The 18129-nt window shown below is 45.4% G+C and overlaps 1 protein-coding gene across 4 annotated transcripts in view; it reads right to left on the bottom strand.

Moving 5' to 3' along the window:
* Nucleotides 1-3753: 3753 nt before the first annotated feature.
* Nucleotides 3754-18129, bottom strand: part of EXOC6B (exocyst complex component 6B) — a 374729-nt gene continuing 360353 nt past the window's right edge. For 2 of the 4 annotated variants that reach the window (XM_034770772.1, XM_034770774.1), the window contains 3 exons: nt 15997-16109; nt 14048-14059; nt 3754-10197 (listed from right to left, as the gene is read on the bottom strand). In XM_034770772.1, the coding sequence (XP_034626663.1) occupies nt 10071-10197; nt 14048-14059; nt 15997-16109 (252 nt within the window). In that variant the 3' untranslated portion in view covers nt 3754-10070. The remainder of the gene's footprint in view (nt 10198-14047; nt 14060-15996; nt 16110-18129) is intronic. The other 2 variants (XM_034770773.1, XM_034770775.1) reach the window with 1 other exon arrangement.

The following is an 18129-nucleotide window of genomic DNA, read 5'->3' as shown; positions in this document are numbered from 1 at the left end:
GGTCAATGCTCAACCCACTAAGTTATCCCTTCCAAAGCACTTGATTGTTTTTGAAGCGTTACTATAACACCTCTGGGTAGCCTTGTTAGCTATAGAAATGTCTAATCCCTCGTATGAATCCTGATAGGGGCTTTTAGGTGAGTTTTGGGGAAGGAGGGGTCGGGTTTGGTGGGATAGGCCAAAGCCAGGGAGCCCGGACGTAGATCTGAATCTCTGCCAAGCGCAGTAGGATTCAGGCTGAGTGCTTCAGAGGTCTCACTGGGCTAGATCAGGAAAAACAGCCTTGAGGTTAAAAGTACTTGCAAAGTATTTTTGAACGATCAGGTCTGTGACCATCTGTGCTTCTTTATGACGGATAAAGACAACCTGAAAGGGGATTCCACCCCCTTCCTTCCTCCGCCCACGCCAGGGCTGCCCAGAGGATTCAAGGGGCCTGAGGCAAAGCAATTTCGGGGGCCCCTTCTATAAAAAAAAGTTGCAAGACTATAGAATACTATATTCTCGTGGGGGCCCCTGTGGGGCCCAGGGCAAATTGCCCCACTTGCCCCCCTCCCTCTGGGCGGCCCTGCCCCCTGCCAAAAAAAAAAAAAAAAAAAAAGGTTCTTCTCTCCTGCTGGCTTTTTACCATAAGAAATATCAGGTCTGGTCTTCCCTGGCGGTCCCTGGAGAGAGATCCATGATGGGCTCTCACACCTTAAAAGAAGGGGTGAAGGTGTCACATTTTTAACAGAGACACCCGCTCTCTCAGATGTTAATTAGGCATTGGAGATAAATAAATGTCTAACCCAATCCTTCCCCTCTTAAGTGCTCAGCTTTCAGCCTCTTGGGATCTCATCATCTCACCAGTTCTTCAGTCTCCATAGAGGCTTCCAGGATAGACAAAACCTGAAGGTCTAAATAAGTAGTTCTTTTAACACAGAAAAAACCCTTTTATTAGGACATCTTTATCTATCAGAAGCACCGAACGGAAGGGCACTAGCCCCTTTCTCCCACTTTGCAGGTCTCCTTTAAAGCCCAGTACGGGAGTCAGGAGACCGTGGTTTTATTCCTGGCTCTGTCACAGATTCCGTGTGTGACCTTGGGCCAGTTAGTTAGTTTCTCTGTGCCTCAGTTCCTCTTCTGTACCAGGGAGATAACAGCACCTGCCTCGATCGCAGCGGGGCTGGGACGCCAAATCCACTCAGACTTGTGAACTGCTTTAAGAACCTGGGCTGGAAGGCACTAGAAAAGTCAAACTTTATGTTAAAATTCCACTCGTTAGGCAAAAATAAAGAGCTCAGGGAGGGAGGAGAAGCTGTAAGTGGGGATAGTAGTAGAATAAAGAAAGGTGCAGTGCTAGGTTCAGAAGAGATTATACACTAAAGTGCATTTGCAGCTGGTACCTGGCCCGCATAACGTCTCTTTGGAAGCCCTGTGATGAGAATCCAAGGAAGAGGTCAGAAATCCTAGACAGGGGCTGAGATCCCTTTTTCCATCTCAGCAGAGGAGAGTTCTGGTCTCGTATCGGATGGCCCCGAATTACCATCATAACAGCTGCACATCAGATGACAACATCATGGACTCAGAGCAGAGGTTTTTAGCCAGCCGGGCACAAAGAGAAGGGTAACCCGAACCTAGCAGCTAAAGCAAGAGATAAAAGGGCAGATAGGGGAGGCACAAATGCACACAAGTTCCTTGATTCTCTGCTTTCCTCCTCCTCATTAGGCCTCAGGGTCTTTGTTCCACCTGTGAGATTCCCTCCAGTGAATAATACCCATTAGAAATAAATGGACGATAATGGGATGAGGTGGGGAACAATGCCAGGATTGCTGGAGGAAATCAAACAAAACCCAGAGATTTTAAAGGATCTCCAATACTGGAACTCACCCTCCCCCCACATCCCATTATAGTCTATTAGACGCCAACCCAGCAAGGCAGTTAAACACATGCTTAAATGGTAAACGTGCTGAAATCCCATTGAGTTGAAAGGGACTTCTGCACGTTCAAAGATAAACACATACTTCAAGAATCTGCTGAATACCACAGGTGCTGGAACTAGGGACCTGGGGGGCGGGGTGCTGAAGCACCCCCTGACTTCAAGTGGTTTTCATTGTACACAGGGTTTACAGTTCGGTTCAATGGCTCTCAGCACCCCCACTATCCACATTGTTCCAGCACCTCTGCCGAATAGTGGTGGTTTGTGGATTCTCAGGACATTGAGGAAGGCCCCTTGTCTACCAGGCCCTGGAGAGGAATTTAGACTGGCCAGCTGATGGAGGTCATTGGTTGGGCAGTTGGTATATTTCATCAGTCCGGGGCAGGTCGGTGCATTCCAAACTATTCACCCGTGGTTTGTACATTGCAGGGGGGTTGTAAGAGTTCTAGAGCTGCTGGGACGCGGATCAAACAAAACTAAATCAAAGACAGAAAAAAATCTCAGAAATTAAAAGGACAAAATACAGAGCTGGCTCCTGCGGTGAAGTGACTGCATAAAGACAGCTGGCCACTTCTTCCCCATCAGACCCTTGGCATGCATTTGGAGTCACACCTGCCAACTGCAGGGACAAAAGAGGTTTGGGCTTCCTCTTACCCTGTTGACCTTGCAAAGCCCGAAGGACGTTGTTGAGGGTAAGAACTGAGCAAGATTCAAAAAGGGATTGGACATTGATACGGCTAACAAGCACACCCAGAGTTCTAATAGTGAATGCTGACAAGAAGAGTATGGGAGGGAGACAGAACTTTGTATATCAGGGCTTAAACCCAATCTCTCGCTATCAGAGCCCAGGGTGAGACCTTCATTAGGGCAAATTTCCCCACAACAGCTACTGCAGGGTTCTTATGCCTTCCCCTGAAGCAGCTGGTGCTGGCCACTGTCAGAGGTGGGATACTGGGCTAGGTGGACCTTGGGTTTGATTCAGTCTGGCAATTCCTATGTTCTTAGGTAACGGAGACTCAACTGAATTCTATTCTGGCTCATGCAAACCACTGCCAATCATCTGTATACATTAATCCAGCCCATAAAACAAGGTGTTCAATGTAGGGGGCCTGTAAAGTCTGTAGAAGATGGGCTAGACATCCACTGACGGCAAAAGTTATTTTCTTCAAAGGCGAAGGGCGAAATGTACGGCAGCCGCAGGGGACACAGCAATACGTGGATTGCTGGGTGGGTTCCAGCCAGCACTGAGCTGAGTGGAGGAGGATCGTGTAAGTGCGGGTTCCCCTGGGCCAGGCTACACCATAGGAGTGACGGTGCAGGCTCTGGTACGAGGACAAGCCTGTGAATGCTGCCAGAGGAAGGCTGGTGATTAGGATGCTAACCCGGGACTTGGAAGACCCAGGTGAATATGCATACATAACCCCATGCCTGCAAGCTCCTGCTAACGTGTCCCCCTGGCCTCAACTCAGTCTTGTCTAGGGGGAGTTTGAACTCAGAACTTTGTCTTCTGAACAGCAGCCGTAGCTAGTTATTTGGACAGCCAGGAAACAGAGGATAATGAGCAGGCCTGGAATTGCATTTCACCAGCATCCAGGTGATACTGCAAGTCTGATCTCCTTACTGTCTCTCCCAGCAGCCTCCATACGCAGTGAAGAGGAGAGACAGAACGGAAGCCATCTCCTAGGTCAAAGTGAGCAATCGCCCATCATCCTGCTTCCTGTCCACCAGTTTTGGCCCCCTCCGTGAAGCACTCTGTATGAAATTCGCTCACAATTCATGCAGTCGATTGCTTTGTGATCAAAGTTAACGGACACACAGCATTTCAGCACGTGTTTAACCAGATTTATACGATGTATTATTTAATAGAAGTTACAATAGGATAAATGTACAGTTGAAATCAACATGCTAATTTCTAATGCATTTTAATCTGTAAACCATGCAGTCCATTTTTAATCAGTAGCTCCGCTAGTGAGTTTTAAGGAAAAAACATGTTCCCTTTAAAGTTAAACCTAATTTACTAAGTATTCCCCTTATTGTGCAACGACTTGTGCAAAAAAAGCTGTTTTCACCACATTAGGTTATAAAATAAACCTCCCCTCCCACCCCCTGCCCATAAAGGCGGCACAAGCAGCCAATGGACACTGAGGGGTGCATGTGGGGGGGAGGGAGTAAAATCAGAGGGACAAGCAAAATTAGAAAGCAATTCAGTGCAGATGTAAATCCTGATTAAGTAGAAGCACTAGCTCACTAAGCACCGAATGGTCTAGACAGAAAGGTCTGCAGGGCTGTCCCTTTAAATTCAGAGCAGTTGGAGGGCAGGCGTAGAGTCACATTGGTATGAATCTCGGTTATACAAAGGCCCCTTTACATCACTCTGGCAGCTCAAAGGGGCCTTATTGTAAACGAGAATCAGGCCCGTGTGTCTAACAAGGGCAAAGGCGGGACCAAGTGGACACCTGGACCAGATGCATTGTCTCAGCTCCTTGTGATTAAACCCAACTGGAACCAGGGTTTAACCCATGACTAGCTAACAGCACGCTGATCACAACCTATGTCAACCGCAGTCAGCGTCGGGTCAGCTAACTCGACTCTTTGCACCCATGTTATAACCCAACATTTTGTGGTTAAGGCCAGGCCTTGGATGGGAGGGATCAGGTAAAAAGCAGCAACAGCAAGTGTCTTTTGCCGTTTAAACCTATGAAACAGGTGTGGGGCATAGTCTGCGTTGATCCCTTAGTCTAGTGTTTGTTGGGTGAGCACTTCACCCCCTATATACACAAATGCAGACATCCACCAGAATCATCCCACTTTGAAAAACAAAACCCATGAAAACGGCTCAGAGTTTGCAACATGGAGGGTCTGTCCCACCTTGAATTCATTAATTAGATGGTTTCCCTTTGTCTCCCAAGATTTGGGATAAAACGCAATTTACACCCCATCGCTGGAGGGTGAGCAAAGGCATTTTGGTATCCCAAGGGCATGTAGAAACTGGTCCTGAAAGTGAGGGGGAGTAAACGAAGCCTTTAAACATGTTCTTCTTTGATCAGGTGTATCCCTAATAGAACTGGCCCAGCCCATGGGTGGGATAAATGGAAAATGGTTGTTTCTCCATTGCATAGTCTCCTTGCAAGTGCTAGTACTGGAACCAACTAGAAAAAGCCGGGCAGTGACTTAAGGTGAATTCCGAAGCTAAGAAAGAAACGATCTAGAGATACAGTAATGGCAAAGTGAAGATAAATGTGGCAGAATTGGTCGCTGCTTGAGAAAAGGACTTGCTGTTCTCCCACCCCCTTTAATCAGCAGAGTTTTGGGAGCTGAAAATAACTCCCATTGCCAATTCACCATTGCTTGCCCATTTTCCCCTCATTTAAGTCTGGTGCTGAGATAATTGATGTTACACTCAGAACGGCTTTGCCTTGAGGCTGGAAATTAAATTCTGATTAGTTGTTGACAACTCATTCCAACTGAACCATCGGAAAGGGAACAGCGAAGTCTTTGAAGGCCAAGATTATTGATCCATGCTAGCAGATTTTGGATGGGGTACCATACCCTTCCACCCACACATCCATCCGTACATGGAGTCTTTGGCAGTACTTGTAATGCCTCCATCTAAGCATCAGCTTTGAATGTGACTCAGTGTCCCACAAACAGTTTTAGAACTGGACAAAAATGTCCAATCTATCAGCTCTGGCATTTGTTAACGTAATCATTTTTGTAACTGCGCGGACAGCCTAGCTTTTAACAAACACCGAACAATGCACTGGACAGCTTTCTCACCGGAGAACAGAACTGTGGTCAGAATTAAAACAAAGTGCAAAACTGCTAAGAGCTTTTGTGACTTGAACTCCAACACTAGAGAATGAATACACACCCCCCCCTCCCTACGCACTGGTACAATGTGTCTGTAAGTTAGTGCATTAAATACAAACCCTATTCCCAGTGCATAGGCTGTCAGAAGTGTGCCACCAAACTTTACAAAGAAGATACCTGGGTACTTCTCAGGGAGCAGAACTGTCTTCAACTGGTGCTTAAACATCTTTGCAGGGGGGAAAGTAATCCCGCCCTCTCTAGCATGACTTAAAAAAACGAAGGGCTGTTCATATATGTACCTGGGTACATTAATAGCAGCATTGTTTGATTTGGGAGGCACGGGTCTATCGTGGGTTCCGCTCCTGCCCCTGTCTTGTACATTTATAATAATCTTTCCCTCATAAGCACTACCATTCGTATCAGAGGATACAAATCATTAGTAAGAGAGTTAGAGGGGATTTTAAACGTCTTCCAAAGCTTTTTAAGCAATCTGTTTAAAAGATTAATTTTATTTTGAAGGGACGGGACTGCATCTCTTGGAACAAAAAGTTAATTAGGAACAGAGCACCAAAATTCAATTTTTCATCCCCGCTAAGTGACGTGTGGTTAGGAGTTTGACCTCCCGAAATCAGAGACTCTCTGAATCTCCAACTTGGCGGGGGCTGCTTTCCTAGCAGAAAATCCTCAATCCCAGAGCCACAGCCAGTTCACATGATCCCGGTCCAGACGTTTTGCATGGCCTCTCCAAGCAGCATTAATTTCCTAGCCTTTTAAACTCTGGGCAGGCCATTGTACTCCTCTTTAAATTAAGCTTGGTGGAGACAGGACAGAGAGCCCAGCTGCAGGTCACGGAAGGTTCGGTGCTGGCTGGGGTCACGGCTGAAAGGTTTGGCTCAGGGATGCTGTTTACTTTGTTTTTGATATTAATTAGGCACCAAGTGGAATCGCTCAGTGGAAAATGGAGCCTACACCTTGGAATAACTCTGAATTTTAAAGCCTGAAGCATGAGTTTAACAGCTGGCGGCTTTTCTCTGCTAACACCTACTCCAGCATGGTAACCCCTCCCCTAGCTATCAGCCTGAGCTACACATTTGGGGGCGTGTTTCCCACTCTCCCGTTCCCCCTCCCCCCCAGCCCCGCTTCCCATCATTTAACAAGGAGTGGAGAAAAAATAATCACCACCAGCAAAACCTACACCCTGCCCAGCAGCAAAGTCAGTGGCTGACAAACGCGATTAAAAATTGTGTTTGACAGTCTCTCCTCCTCCTAATAAAAAACTGGAAAGGCCAGAGCGCCTTATTTGTCATGCTTGCTGATGCTCATTTATGCTGTTGCCAGCAGCGGCAGCAGCACGATTCTGAGGGATTTTAAAGTGCTCGTTACTATTTATGGCCCTTAAGTGCCTTGTGGACTCAAATCTCCCCTATTTTTTTCAGCACGGGGCTGCCATGGGTTTTTGATGTTTTTTTTAAAAAAAAAATCGCGATATTTATTTTAACGTGGGAAGTTTCTCTTGCATCTGAGGCATGTTTGCCTCTCAGTACATCGCGACCTGTCCCCCCCTCCTGCGTCCGAGCAGTGTCCCTCTTCACGGCCCTGCAGGATGCGACAGCCCCACAGAAGGGAAAAACCTGCCTTTTCCATTTGTGGGAGGAGTAAATCGCATCTTTGTCCCCTGGTGTTTGATACTGATGGGACAGAGTTTTGCAAGAGTACTGGGAACTGTGACTGGCGACACTTCTTGTGTTTGCTAAGAAACCAGGCTTTCTGGCCCTTACACTGGATTTTCAAAGCAGAGCTGCTTTTCCCTTTTTCAGTAGCTAAGAGGAGTTTTCACTGTCGGTCGTCTTGTCCCACAAGCTTGTGAATTCTCCTCTTGCATTGAGCAGCGCCCTGAAACCAGAGATGCTGCAGACTGTCCCCTGGAGACAGCACCGTCCATCTAGCTGCTGCAGCCAAGGACTCACAAGACTTTGCAGGTGGGGTGGGTTCAGGACACTCAGACTCTCAGCTGTTTTCAACCAGTCCCGTTCACATCTGTGCCCCCCATGTTGAGGAAAGCGTCTGCTCGTAGAACAGTTCTTTGGCTTGCAGATCCCTCCAGCTTGCTGCCGCAGGTCCCTTTCCACCCAGGCCAATTTCCAATTCACCCACGTCGCTCTCACCATCCTTCAGAACCTGTGCTTTGGAGGCATTTTTAAGCTATATTCAAAAAGGAAACACAAGGGAAATGCCAATATACAGCCCTCCCAAGTATAAAAAAGACCCCTCATACTTATCCCATCACTTGGATGTAGCCAGTAGCAGAAGTTCGCTGCTTACAAACATGGCTATTGACATTCAGGCCAAGTAATACGTACCCTTTTAAAAAACACATGGCTAAGGAACATTGGAAAAAATCACCATTAGGAAAGACAAATAAAAAATAACCTCCTGGTCCACCCTGTGCTTAAACATGTGTTGGACAGTGGCACCAGCACCGTTGCCAGAAAATGCAGGATCAGCACGCGTGGTCGAAAGGAAGAGGGACTGAATGCGGCCTGGAGAGCCAGCCGTCACCTTGCGCATTACAGACAATTTGCATTGTGCATCGTATTTAAACAAGTTCCGTCACCTGCATGATATGAAGACTTAAGGAGAAAGAGGTTAAAACTAAATCTCTCTCCGAAGGCTAGAAAAGGTGCATTGGCTTCTTAAAAAATAATTGCAGTGTGAATAAAAACAACCCAACTAATTTAAACCGATGTAAAAAAAAATCCTATACTAAGTTTATGGCAGGTGTTGAAGCAGCAGTACTGATGTGGTTATGTATACATTAAAGATCTTAATGGCTCCCTGTAATGTTATTAGTTTTAGGCAAATATGGAGCTTGGCATGACTGGTCCTACAGAAAAGGGACTCTATCACTAGAATATTTTTGTATCGGGATTTGATATTAAAGAGGGACCCACTAGATGTGTGTCCCCCCAGAGTAGTTACAATCTAGTAGGTAAATACAAGGTAAGGGCAAAAGTCTCCTCTATCAGGCAGAGTGAATTTCTCTGCCAGCATACATTTTGTACATAAGCACTCCAGTTGGCTTCAATGGGAGTCTTATGCAGAGGAGGAGGGAGGAATATGGAACAGATACTTGCTACAGACAAGAGAGGAGAATTTTGCCCGTAGGCACTTTTTACCAAGTGGATATTTGAGCTTGAATATTCAGCGGAGTGCTCTTAGAGTCCCATGTGACTCGGGAGTGCCCAGGAGTCTGTTCAAATCTCCACCAGAGTTATGCTAGTAACAGCAGTGCCCTGCGTACTGCAAAAGTCTGTTTGCTCAGTGCTCCCCACAACCTAACTAGAGTCACTGGGACGTCCCTCCGAACATTCAGGAAGGGGGATGACAGGAGACAGCGTCGAACAGAGTTGCAGAGAAAGGCAAAATTGTGGCATGATGTCCTCACGCTGTTTGCAGAGCGTTGATTTTCTTCCCTGCAACGTTAGCATCACAGGACTAAGCTGAATCACAACGAAGCAACAGCCCAGTGCAAACTTGGCACCACAAGGTCAGGCCATTGGAGCAGAATTATTCCGTGGCCCTCTCCAATCCCATTTGATGACGATGTAGCTCTCAAGCTCTTTCAGGTAGTGTCTTTGCAAAAGACAACAGCAGCTCCTAAAGAGTTATTCCAGATTACAGCATCCAGCCCTGCTCCGCAGGTCCAGTTACAGACCTGATGGATCTGTTTAGTGTACTTCTCCTGCCAGGAGTCGGCAGACTAAGGATGAAGTTAGCATGCACATCAACAAAACAAAGTGAATGGTTTTGCATTTGTTTGCCCTCCCTTCCTAAATATACCCAATACACTCATCAGCATTACGAGCTCACAAGCCATACTCTTTCCATTTGCAAAGGCGTAGCCGAGCTACAGGAATGGAGGAAAAGCATCGGAAACCACAATGCTCCCTACATTTTTTTTCTGCACTTGAATAACTTAACAAAAGAAAGGTCAAATGGATTCTCTGAATTTGATTACAAAAAATCATCTGGGCATGAACTTTTATCTCAAGTTTCAGCCTTTACGGTCAAGTTATAAACCCCTGAAAATAGGAGCTTATAGTGGGAAACCACGACCCCACCCTTCACGGCAGCAGTACAAACAATGCCGCGATATCACCATTTGATTATTCACCTAGCAACATTTTTTCATAAGGGTCAGTTCCATGAATACTATACACGTGAATAAAAAAATACATATATTCTCTTTAAACAGGAATCCCAACTCCAGGCGCATGGAGGCTGTAGTGCAGAGATTAGCACTGTCCTGAAATCCCAAAATCCCATCCCAAGCAGCTGACTACCCTCACAAATGGTGGCTGTTGATCAGACTTCGGAGCTGTTTAGCCACAGTGTCTATCAGCTTCTGCTTGTCCCTCTCATTCTTCCGGAACTGCGCAAAGACATTGTTCTTACGGCTGGTGTCTTTCATCCTGTGCAGAGTGGAAACAACCAGTCAGGTTACTTCATCTCATACATCACTGCAAGGTACCTTACCTAAAAAAACCTCCTACAGAACAGCACGCCTGCATTTCCCTAGGCACACCTTTCAGAAGTGGTGTGCCAAGTCTTCATTTATTCACTCTAATATAAGGTTTTGCGTGCCACTCATACATTTTAACGTTTTTAGAAGGTCTCGTTCTATAAGTCTTTAATATATAACTAAACTCTTGTTGTATGTAAAGTAAATACGGTTTTTAAAATGTTTAAGAAGCTTCATTTAAAATAAAATTAAAATGCAGAGCCCCCCGGACTGGTGGCCAGGACCCCGGCAGCGTGAGTGCCACTGAAAATCAGCTTGCGTGCCACCTTTGGCACGCGTGCCACAGGTTGCCAACCCTTACCCTAGGCTTTCAAGGACAGCTCTGTTCATACAGTAGTTTAATATCTGACACATCCACAGTAAAGTGACATTCCTGTACTGCCAGAGAGATAGTAGATGATCTAGGTCTTTCCCATCTCTAGTTTCTACGATCTGGGTGCAAACAAGGATGTATAAAGCCAGCGCCCAATACTACGCTGAGGCATTCCACTGAATAAAAACGTCTACAGATTTGTTCTTTAAACTCTGCAGTCACAAAAAAAGAGCCAATCTCATGGCAGAATGTTTATTTATGTGGTACCTTAATGCCAAAGCACTGTCTAGGTTCAGGTTCATCTAGTTCCCCTTCCCTTGCTTAGATCTATGTTGCTGTGTCCATGTAAATGCTTATTAAGTGATAAATGACAATACTGCAACGTAACTGCACAAGAGTCAGGAAATTCAGAAATCTGGAATTAAGCGTATGGCGTTAACTTTTACAACTTAAAATATACATCACATGTGGCTGAGTTTCACAGCATCTGTGAGGCCACCAAGTTCCTGACTTGCGAGTTTAAAAGATTATGCAATTTTACACACAGGTGGAGTTTCTGCATTGGCTTCCCTGATTTAGGAATATGTTCTTGATGCCTGTATTTTTATTAAAAGTCTAAATATGAAAATAAATCACTTATTTGTCTCAGCATCTTCCCTGAGATGCTGGGATCTCCAACTGTGCCAAAGAGAGGGAGAGATAACAATTGTGGGTCAGAAAGTGAAACAGATGCAGCTACATTTCTTCCAACATGCAGAGGTCCAGATTCATGCATGCTTGTGTAGGCACATGTAGGGGGCACTGTGCCTTGCTCCATGGCTAAAGTGTCAGCTGCGCATAGTCTCTGTGCACATTGGCAGAGCATATAACATTGGAGGCCAGTGAGAGCTAAAGTAGGCAAGCAAGGTTGACAAAAAGCAGGTAAGGGGACTCTGTATGTCAAGCTGGAGGTGTAACGTCTAGCATGAGGAGACATACCTCTGCTAGTTCAGACTGGGCTAGTGCGCTAAAAATAGATGTGCGTACGATCCCATCTAAGGCTCTAGGTACATATGCAGGGGACTAGACACCTTAACTAACATCCAGCCCACTGGCCTCAAAAAGCCACCACTGTTTTCTGATAACACCATTGTTTGTAAATTATTATTATTTTTAATCAGGCCTGTCAGAGGTAATTATCCGTGGGCAAGGCGCACACATTTTCAGACCTGGATACCTAAAATTAGGCAAAAAAGTAATCTGATTTTCAGAGGTGCTAAGCTCCTATTTAGCTGTCTAAACATGGATTGAGGTGTCGAGCTTTGAGCACCCAAATGGGGAAACAGTGAAAATTTGCAGTTTTCCAAATTAGAGGCTTTTGAGTTATCCAATCAGAAAACAAACCTCTTGAAACACCTCTGACAGATAAAAAAATCCACTAAGTTCTCATGCTCCTATCTCACAAAAAGTGCGGAATCTGAAACATTCAAAACACTACAAACCTTGGAACTATTAACAAAGGATAACAACAACCTTTATCCCAAAGGATAATTATTTGCTAAAGTTATAAATGCCTGAAGACGGGCTTACACTGGGAGTGCTTTTTAACTATATAGCTTGTGACGATTTTACTCAGCAAAGCAAATGCTTTAGTGCACATCTTAAAAGAAAGCGTGTGATTGCTGGAAGCATCATGACATTAATCAGGGAGCGTGTACATGATGGGAGATGTTGTTAGTGTTGCTAAGTGCTACAGGAGACAATATTTTTAATATTACAGATTTCATGTTTTGAAGTGTTATTTAAAATAATAATTAGCACTTATATTTGTCCAAGGGGGCTCTGAGTGATTGCAGACAGACACCTTGCATGGCTCCAACTGCTGGATCAGGGCCACAATGAGTAAAATGGATAAAACGATTGTGTCCATTGACATTGTCAACATGCTGATTATTGTGGCAAAGACAGATAAGCTCGAGCTCTTACATTTGGGGCTGGATCCAAACTTCCTGAAAAGCTGGATGTTACCAGTTGGGATTATTTCCCCAAAGATTTAAGTAAACTACAGAAACTGAAGGTGTGTGAAAGCCTTGTATAGTCCATGCCCGGGACTGAATAGAGAATTGTTCTAAAGTATGGCAGAATGCAGGCCTCTGGAAGAATATTACTTGAGTTTACTAGCTGACACGGAGTATAACGAGGTATGCCAGAGAAAGAAAACATGCACATTTTGGAGATGGTTGAATTTTTAAATTTGATTACTGTTTGATATGATAATACAGGTTTTAATCCTGCCATCGGTATTGGGCCGACAGACCCGTGAGCCTGCACAGATTCCGACTGATGTCAACTGTAGGATTGGAGTCTTCGATGTCTGGTGTATAATGTAATTAACGGTGATTCCAGCAACTGTGTAATAGTATACGGGGACCATTGCATGACGTGCATCTATTGCTGATGCAATACAATGCTTTTTGGCTTTGCCATGGCAATCGTTACCTAGAAAAGTGACAAAGCAGCATTGTAATGATTTTTTTAAAACATCTGTGCATTCCTTTGGCAGTTTTATCTGTATTCAAAACATTGTGGGCAGTAAAGCTTATTTAAACTGGGCGCCTGTACTACCACTTGTATGTGGCTGGATTTCTTTCCTCTGGACATAGATTTGAATCTATAAATTGAAGCACATGGGCTTGTGCAAACTATGTGATTCATATTAACCCATGCACACAAAGTAATTTTACCTTTATCTGGCTAGAAAAATCTAATCACCATCTTTTTTTTTTAAACCTTTCCATAAATTCTAAGGGCCACATTTTGTATTTTAAATGTGTATTCTAGGCTCCCAATCACGTCTGAGGGTTCACACCAGCACGGAGGGCAGAGCTTGGTCATAACTATGCGTTTTCACTCAATCCCATGTGGTTAGGCTTCAGTGTTCTGCAGAAATTGCTGAATTCATGAGCCACGTCCATTTCAACATTAGCTGCAGAAAATTCCATAGAGAATTTTGGTTGAGGGCTGTACTCTATCATGCAAAAAAGCAATCTTTTTTTGAGTGGCCAAACAGTGCTTCAGGAATTGTAAGCTCTTTGGAATAAGGACTGTCCCTTTTATGATGTGTCTGCTCAGTGCCTAGCACAATGGGGGTTATAGGTACCATCATAATAGAGTTAACAATCAAAACAAAGGGAAGTTAAACTTTGTCCCCATCCCAGCCAACACCACCTCAGATTGAGTCAACTTTTGTTGAAATGAATCCATAGAAAAGCAACACGGTAAAAGCTCCCCTTTTAGTCGTATTTAGTGCATTTGAGACGATAAGGTTACAGGGGGGAACAGTTTCAAAGAGAGCTTGCATTTAGATCGTTTAGTGCTCCATTTAAATCAAACAATAAAGGATTCATTGCAAGGTGAATGTAAAAGCCCAAACGAGCAGCATACTTACACTCGCGATATCCTACGAAAGAGGTGAGATTAGGAAAAGAGATAATCATGAAAATAAGTTAAAAAAAAATGAACCAGCAGATCAGACTGTCCTGTTGGCAAAGCTAGTTACGTACAGGTATGACCGGAATTCTGGTCTCGATGTCTGGGGGAGGAGAGGAAATGTACCCGCGTAAAGTCAATGCCGAGAGTTCGAGCCATTGAGACAGCATACGCTTTAAACGCCATTGGGACTAGTGGTGCGAGATGGAGTCAGCGCTACGTTATACACAGAGTCCACAAGGCGCCTAGAGTCTGATGGGGGTGTAAATAAGGCTGCGGAATCAAGCACCTGAATGTCGGCATGAACCTTACAATCACTTAGCTGAGGTATGTGCCAAGCCATTTGATGCACCGGGGTGCGTCTGGCAAACCACCTGGACACGTGAAACTCACTTTGACTAGATCAAAATGAGGCAAGTCCCGTGACGCTGGCAGGTGGAATTATTTGTTGTGGCTTTTTGAAACAAATACTCGATATGGAGGACTGATGTTCAAATGCTGCACAGGTGATATGGAGACATGGGTGAGATGCGTTGTAAGTGCCAAGCGTAAGGAGCTCTCCTCCCTCCCCTCCCATGGGTTTCTAACTAGGCAGGCTAATTCCCGACTGACCAGGGAGTGGATTCCTCACCTTCCATCGACTTCAGTCACTTAGGCCTTGGCTACACTGGCAATTCACAGCGCTGCACTTGCTGCGCTCAGGGGTGTGAAAAAACACCCCCCCTGAGCACAGCGAGTGCAGCGCTGTAAAGCACCAGTGTAATCAGCGCCCACAGTGCTGCACGCTCCCTCGCAGCGCCGCAAGCTATTCCCCTCGGAGAGGTGCCTAGCACTTTGCCTGGGGTAAACTGCATCCTGCTAAAGCACTGCTGTTGCCACAGTGTGAACCAAGCCTTGTATGCAGACGGTTATTACCACGCCATGAATAACTCAGCATCTATGTACAGTGCATTACCTGTCCAAAGAACTTGACAAATTTTAATTAACCCCCGTTTTACAGATAAACGGCCACAGTACAATTCTGTACGGAATTAGCTACCCCCACCCATATGATGTCAGGATGCGTATTTTTGGAGGATTGCTGGTGAATAGTTGAAGGGCCGTGCGAAGCAAGATGCAGAAATAAGGCAGCCTTCGAACACGCTGGGGGTATTACGAAAATAACACAAAGGCATCTAAGGTGAATGTGAAGCCTAACACTGGTAACCAACAATTTTCAACACTTGGGCTGGGCTTTTTAAAGGTACCTAAGGGAGGCGGGGTGGCTAGCATTACTGGCCCTAGCCACTTGGCGCTAACTACAACTTATGAACAACTGGATGAACAAGGGAAGCAAAAGATGCTTTCTCTTCATGCTGCCCCAGATCTTTGGAAGTATCATGTCTAAAGACAAAGCCACTTGGGAGCTCTGTCCCGCTCCCATAACTGAGCTCTTAGCATCCCTAGTGTGAAACTGTCTAGTCTTCCCTACAAGGTCGTTGCAGTAGACTACTTTTGGTGGCCACATCAGACACACACATATACAGGGGAAGCTACTTATAGTAAACTATGAGGAAACTCTGCTCAAAGTAAAGCAGAATGTGTGTCCCAATTGAAAAATATATCCGTATATAACCTATATAGAACAGAAATTGCTTCAAGGCATGGGGATACGTAGAATGCAGCTCCAGTTAGTGTGAAATAGAGGGACTGGCTGCCAGAGGGACTCTTCCACTGTACACACCAGGATGCAAAAAAGATTGACCCTTTGAACGTAGGCATATGTGCTAGCAAGCAATTTTCCACTTACCTGAGATCAGCACAGAGGAGGCAGTGTGAATAATGAAATGCATTGCTGGAAACACCCTGGCTTGTTAAAGCAAGTACAGCAGTTGAAACCATCAAAAGAATGTCTTGAGCCATACTCACTTTTCCAGCAGGATAAGGGCTGTCGTTGGGTTCACACGAAGATATTTGCATGTGGGTTGCCCGTAGTCAGCCAAATACGTCGACCAGTCCCACTGGATGAACAGATCTAGAAGCTGCAACAAAAACAAAACCGCCATGTGATGAATACATTTTTTTTTTTTTAAAAGGTCAGAGGGTCCACCTAAAAGCTACCAAGGGATCAGGCTAGCAGGATCGCCTAGAGAAGAATTTTAAAAATGCTTTGCAAACGAGTTAATTTAGCTTCACAGCACCGCGGCAAGCTTGGTAAACACTACCTCCGTTTTACAGAGGGGAAACTGAGGCACACAGCGGTTAACTGACGTGCTCAGACTCACAAAGCAAGTCAGTGCCAGAGCCAGGAATAGAAACCCGGTGTCCTGTTACCATAATCACAAGACCATCCATATACAGATGTTAAAGTCATATTAAGTTCCTCCCTTCTTCAACTACATTACCTGATACTTCATTTGAACTGTGCCAAGGAAGATATTTCCAGCCATACACATTACAGAGTAGAGCTAGGTGAATAACTGATTTTTCAGTTCATCCAGGAAACCGAAAAATCAGGGAAAATATTTGGTTCTGAAAATGTTTGGAATTTGTCTGCAAATTGGTAGGGCCAGCAAACCTGTGTCTGTGTCACAACCTTTAGCCCAGTGATTAGGGCACTCACCTGCAATGGGAGTCTCAGGTTTGAATCCTCACTCTGGATCAGGCACTTAAACTCAACTCTCCTCATTCCCAGGTGAGTGCTCTAACCTGCAGGTTATTCTGTGGTGCATTGCTCGCTCTCACTCTCAGTGGGTCAGAGAAAGAGAGAGAATGGCTCTGTAGCCTAAGAACATAAGACCGGCCACACTGGTTCAGACCAAAGGTCCATCCAGCCCAGGGGTTATTAAAACACTCATCTGCGGGGTAGAAAAAGATATGGGTTCAAATCTTCGCTCCTGGATTCAAAGGAGGAATTTGAATCCACCTCTCCTACTGCCCAGCTGAGTGCCTTAATCACCAGTCTGTAGAGACACAAGGTGGGGGAAGTAGTATCTTCTACTGGACCCAGGGCCGGCTTTAGGCTGATTCCCCGGAATCGGGCCCCGCAGGTAAGAGGACCCCTCGCCTTAGGCTCACCCGCGGAATTGGACCCCGCAGGTCCTAAAGCCGGCCCTGACTGGACCAACTTCTGTTGGAGAAAGAGACAGCTCTCAAGCTCACACAGAGCTGCTCTTCAGGCTAGAGAGTCATTTTCACTCTCCTCTCTCTTTGGCCCAGTGAACATTTAAGTATTTATACAAAGTGGAACAGCGTCAACAGGAAAACTGTATCCCCTGGGTTTCCCACATCCCAGGCAAGCACCTCAATCAATGAAGGGACTGAAAGTTATCAAGGGGACATATGGGCATGCGCACACCCAGTTTGCTGGCCCTCAAAAAATAACCACTCACCCCAGCAGAAACCATTGGGTCAAGTTTGCAAATAGTTTCAGTTGCATCAAAACTGCATTTTTCAGCAAATAAACAATTTGTCCAAAACCCCTCTGTAATAGAGTGCTGGAAGCGTTCCAAGAGCTTTACAAAGGTCTCCACTACTGTGGAGTGGAGGGGAGGTCGGTGCCCAGAAGTTCAGACATTATTCAAGCATAATGTGTCTACAAAACTGGACTGGTTTGCGCAGGTGCTTTCCAGCCTTCTGCTTCTGGGTGGAATGCCCTAGCAGTTCCAGGTGGAGGCTGGAAGGGAAGACAGATGGTTTCACAGATGTCTGAGAATCTAGGTTCTGACGCACTGGACAAAGGTGCAGGGTGGTACATTCTTATTTGAACCATTTCACAAAGCCATAAAATCAACACATGCATGTGCCATGCACACACTTTCACTGTGCCAGGTGTTGCCTCTAAACCCTGATGGCTGCCCACTGTCAACAAAGACCCTGCTAACCTTGATCCTGGGTGAGGAAATAATCATGCTAATGGAATAGTTTTCTCAGGAGCCACTTTCAAACCTGGGATTCAAAGGAACACGTTCAAACTCTCCTCCCTGAACTCCAAAGACCAGTGACTAATCAAAGACATCTGGGATTTTTCACCCTCCCACCTCGGAGACGTATGCTGCATTG

This window comes from Trachemys scripta, chromosome 5, assembly GCF_013100865.1.
Source record: "Trachemys scripta elegans isolate TJP31775 chromosome 5, CAS_Tse_1.0, whole genome shotgun sequence".
NCBI lineage: Eukaryota > Metazoa > Chordata > Testudines > Emydidae > Trachemys > Trachemys scripta.
Note: the sequence above shows the minus strand (reverse complement) of the source record. Positions and strands in the feature narration are given on the sequence as shown.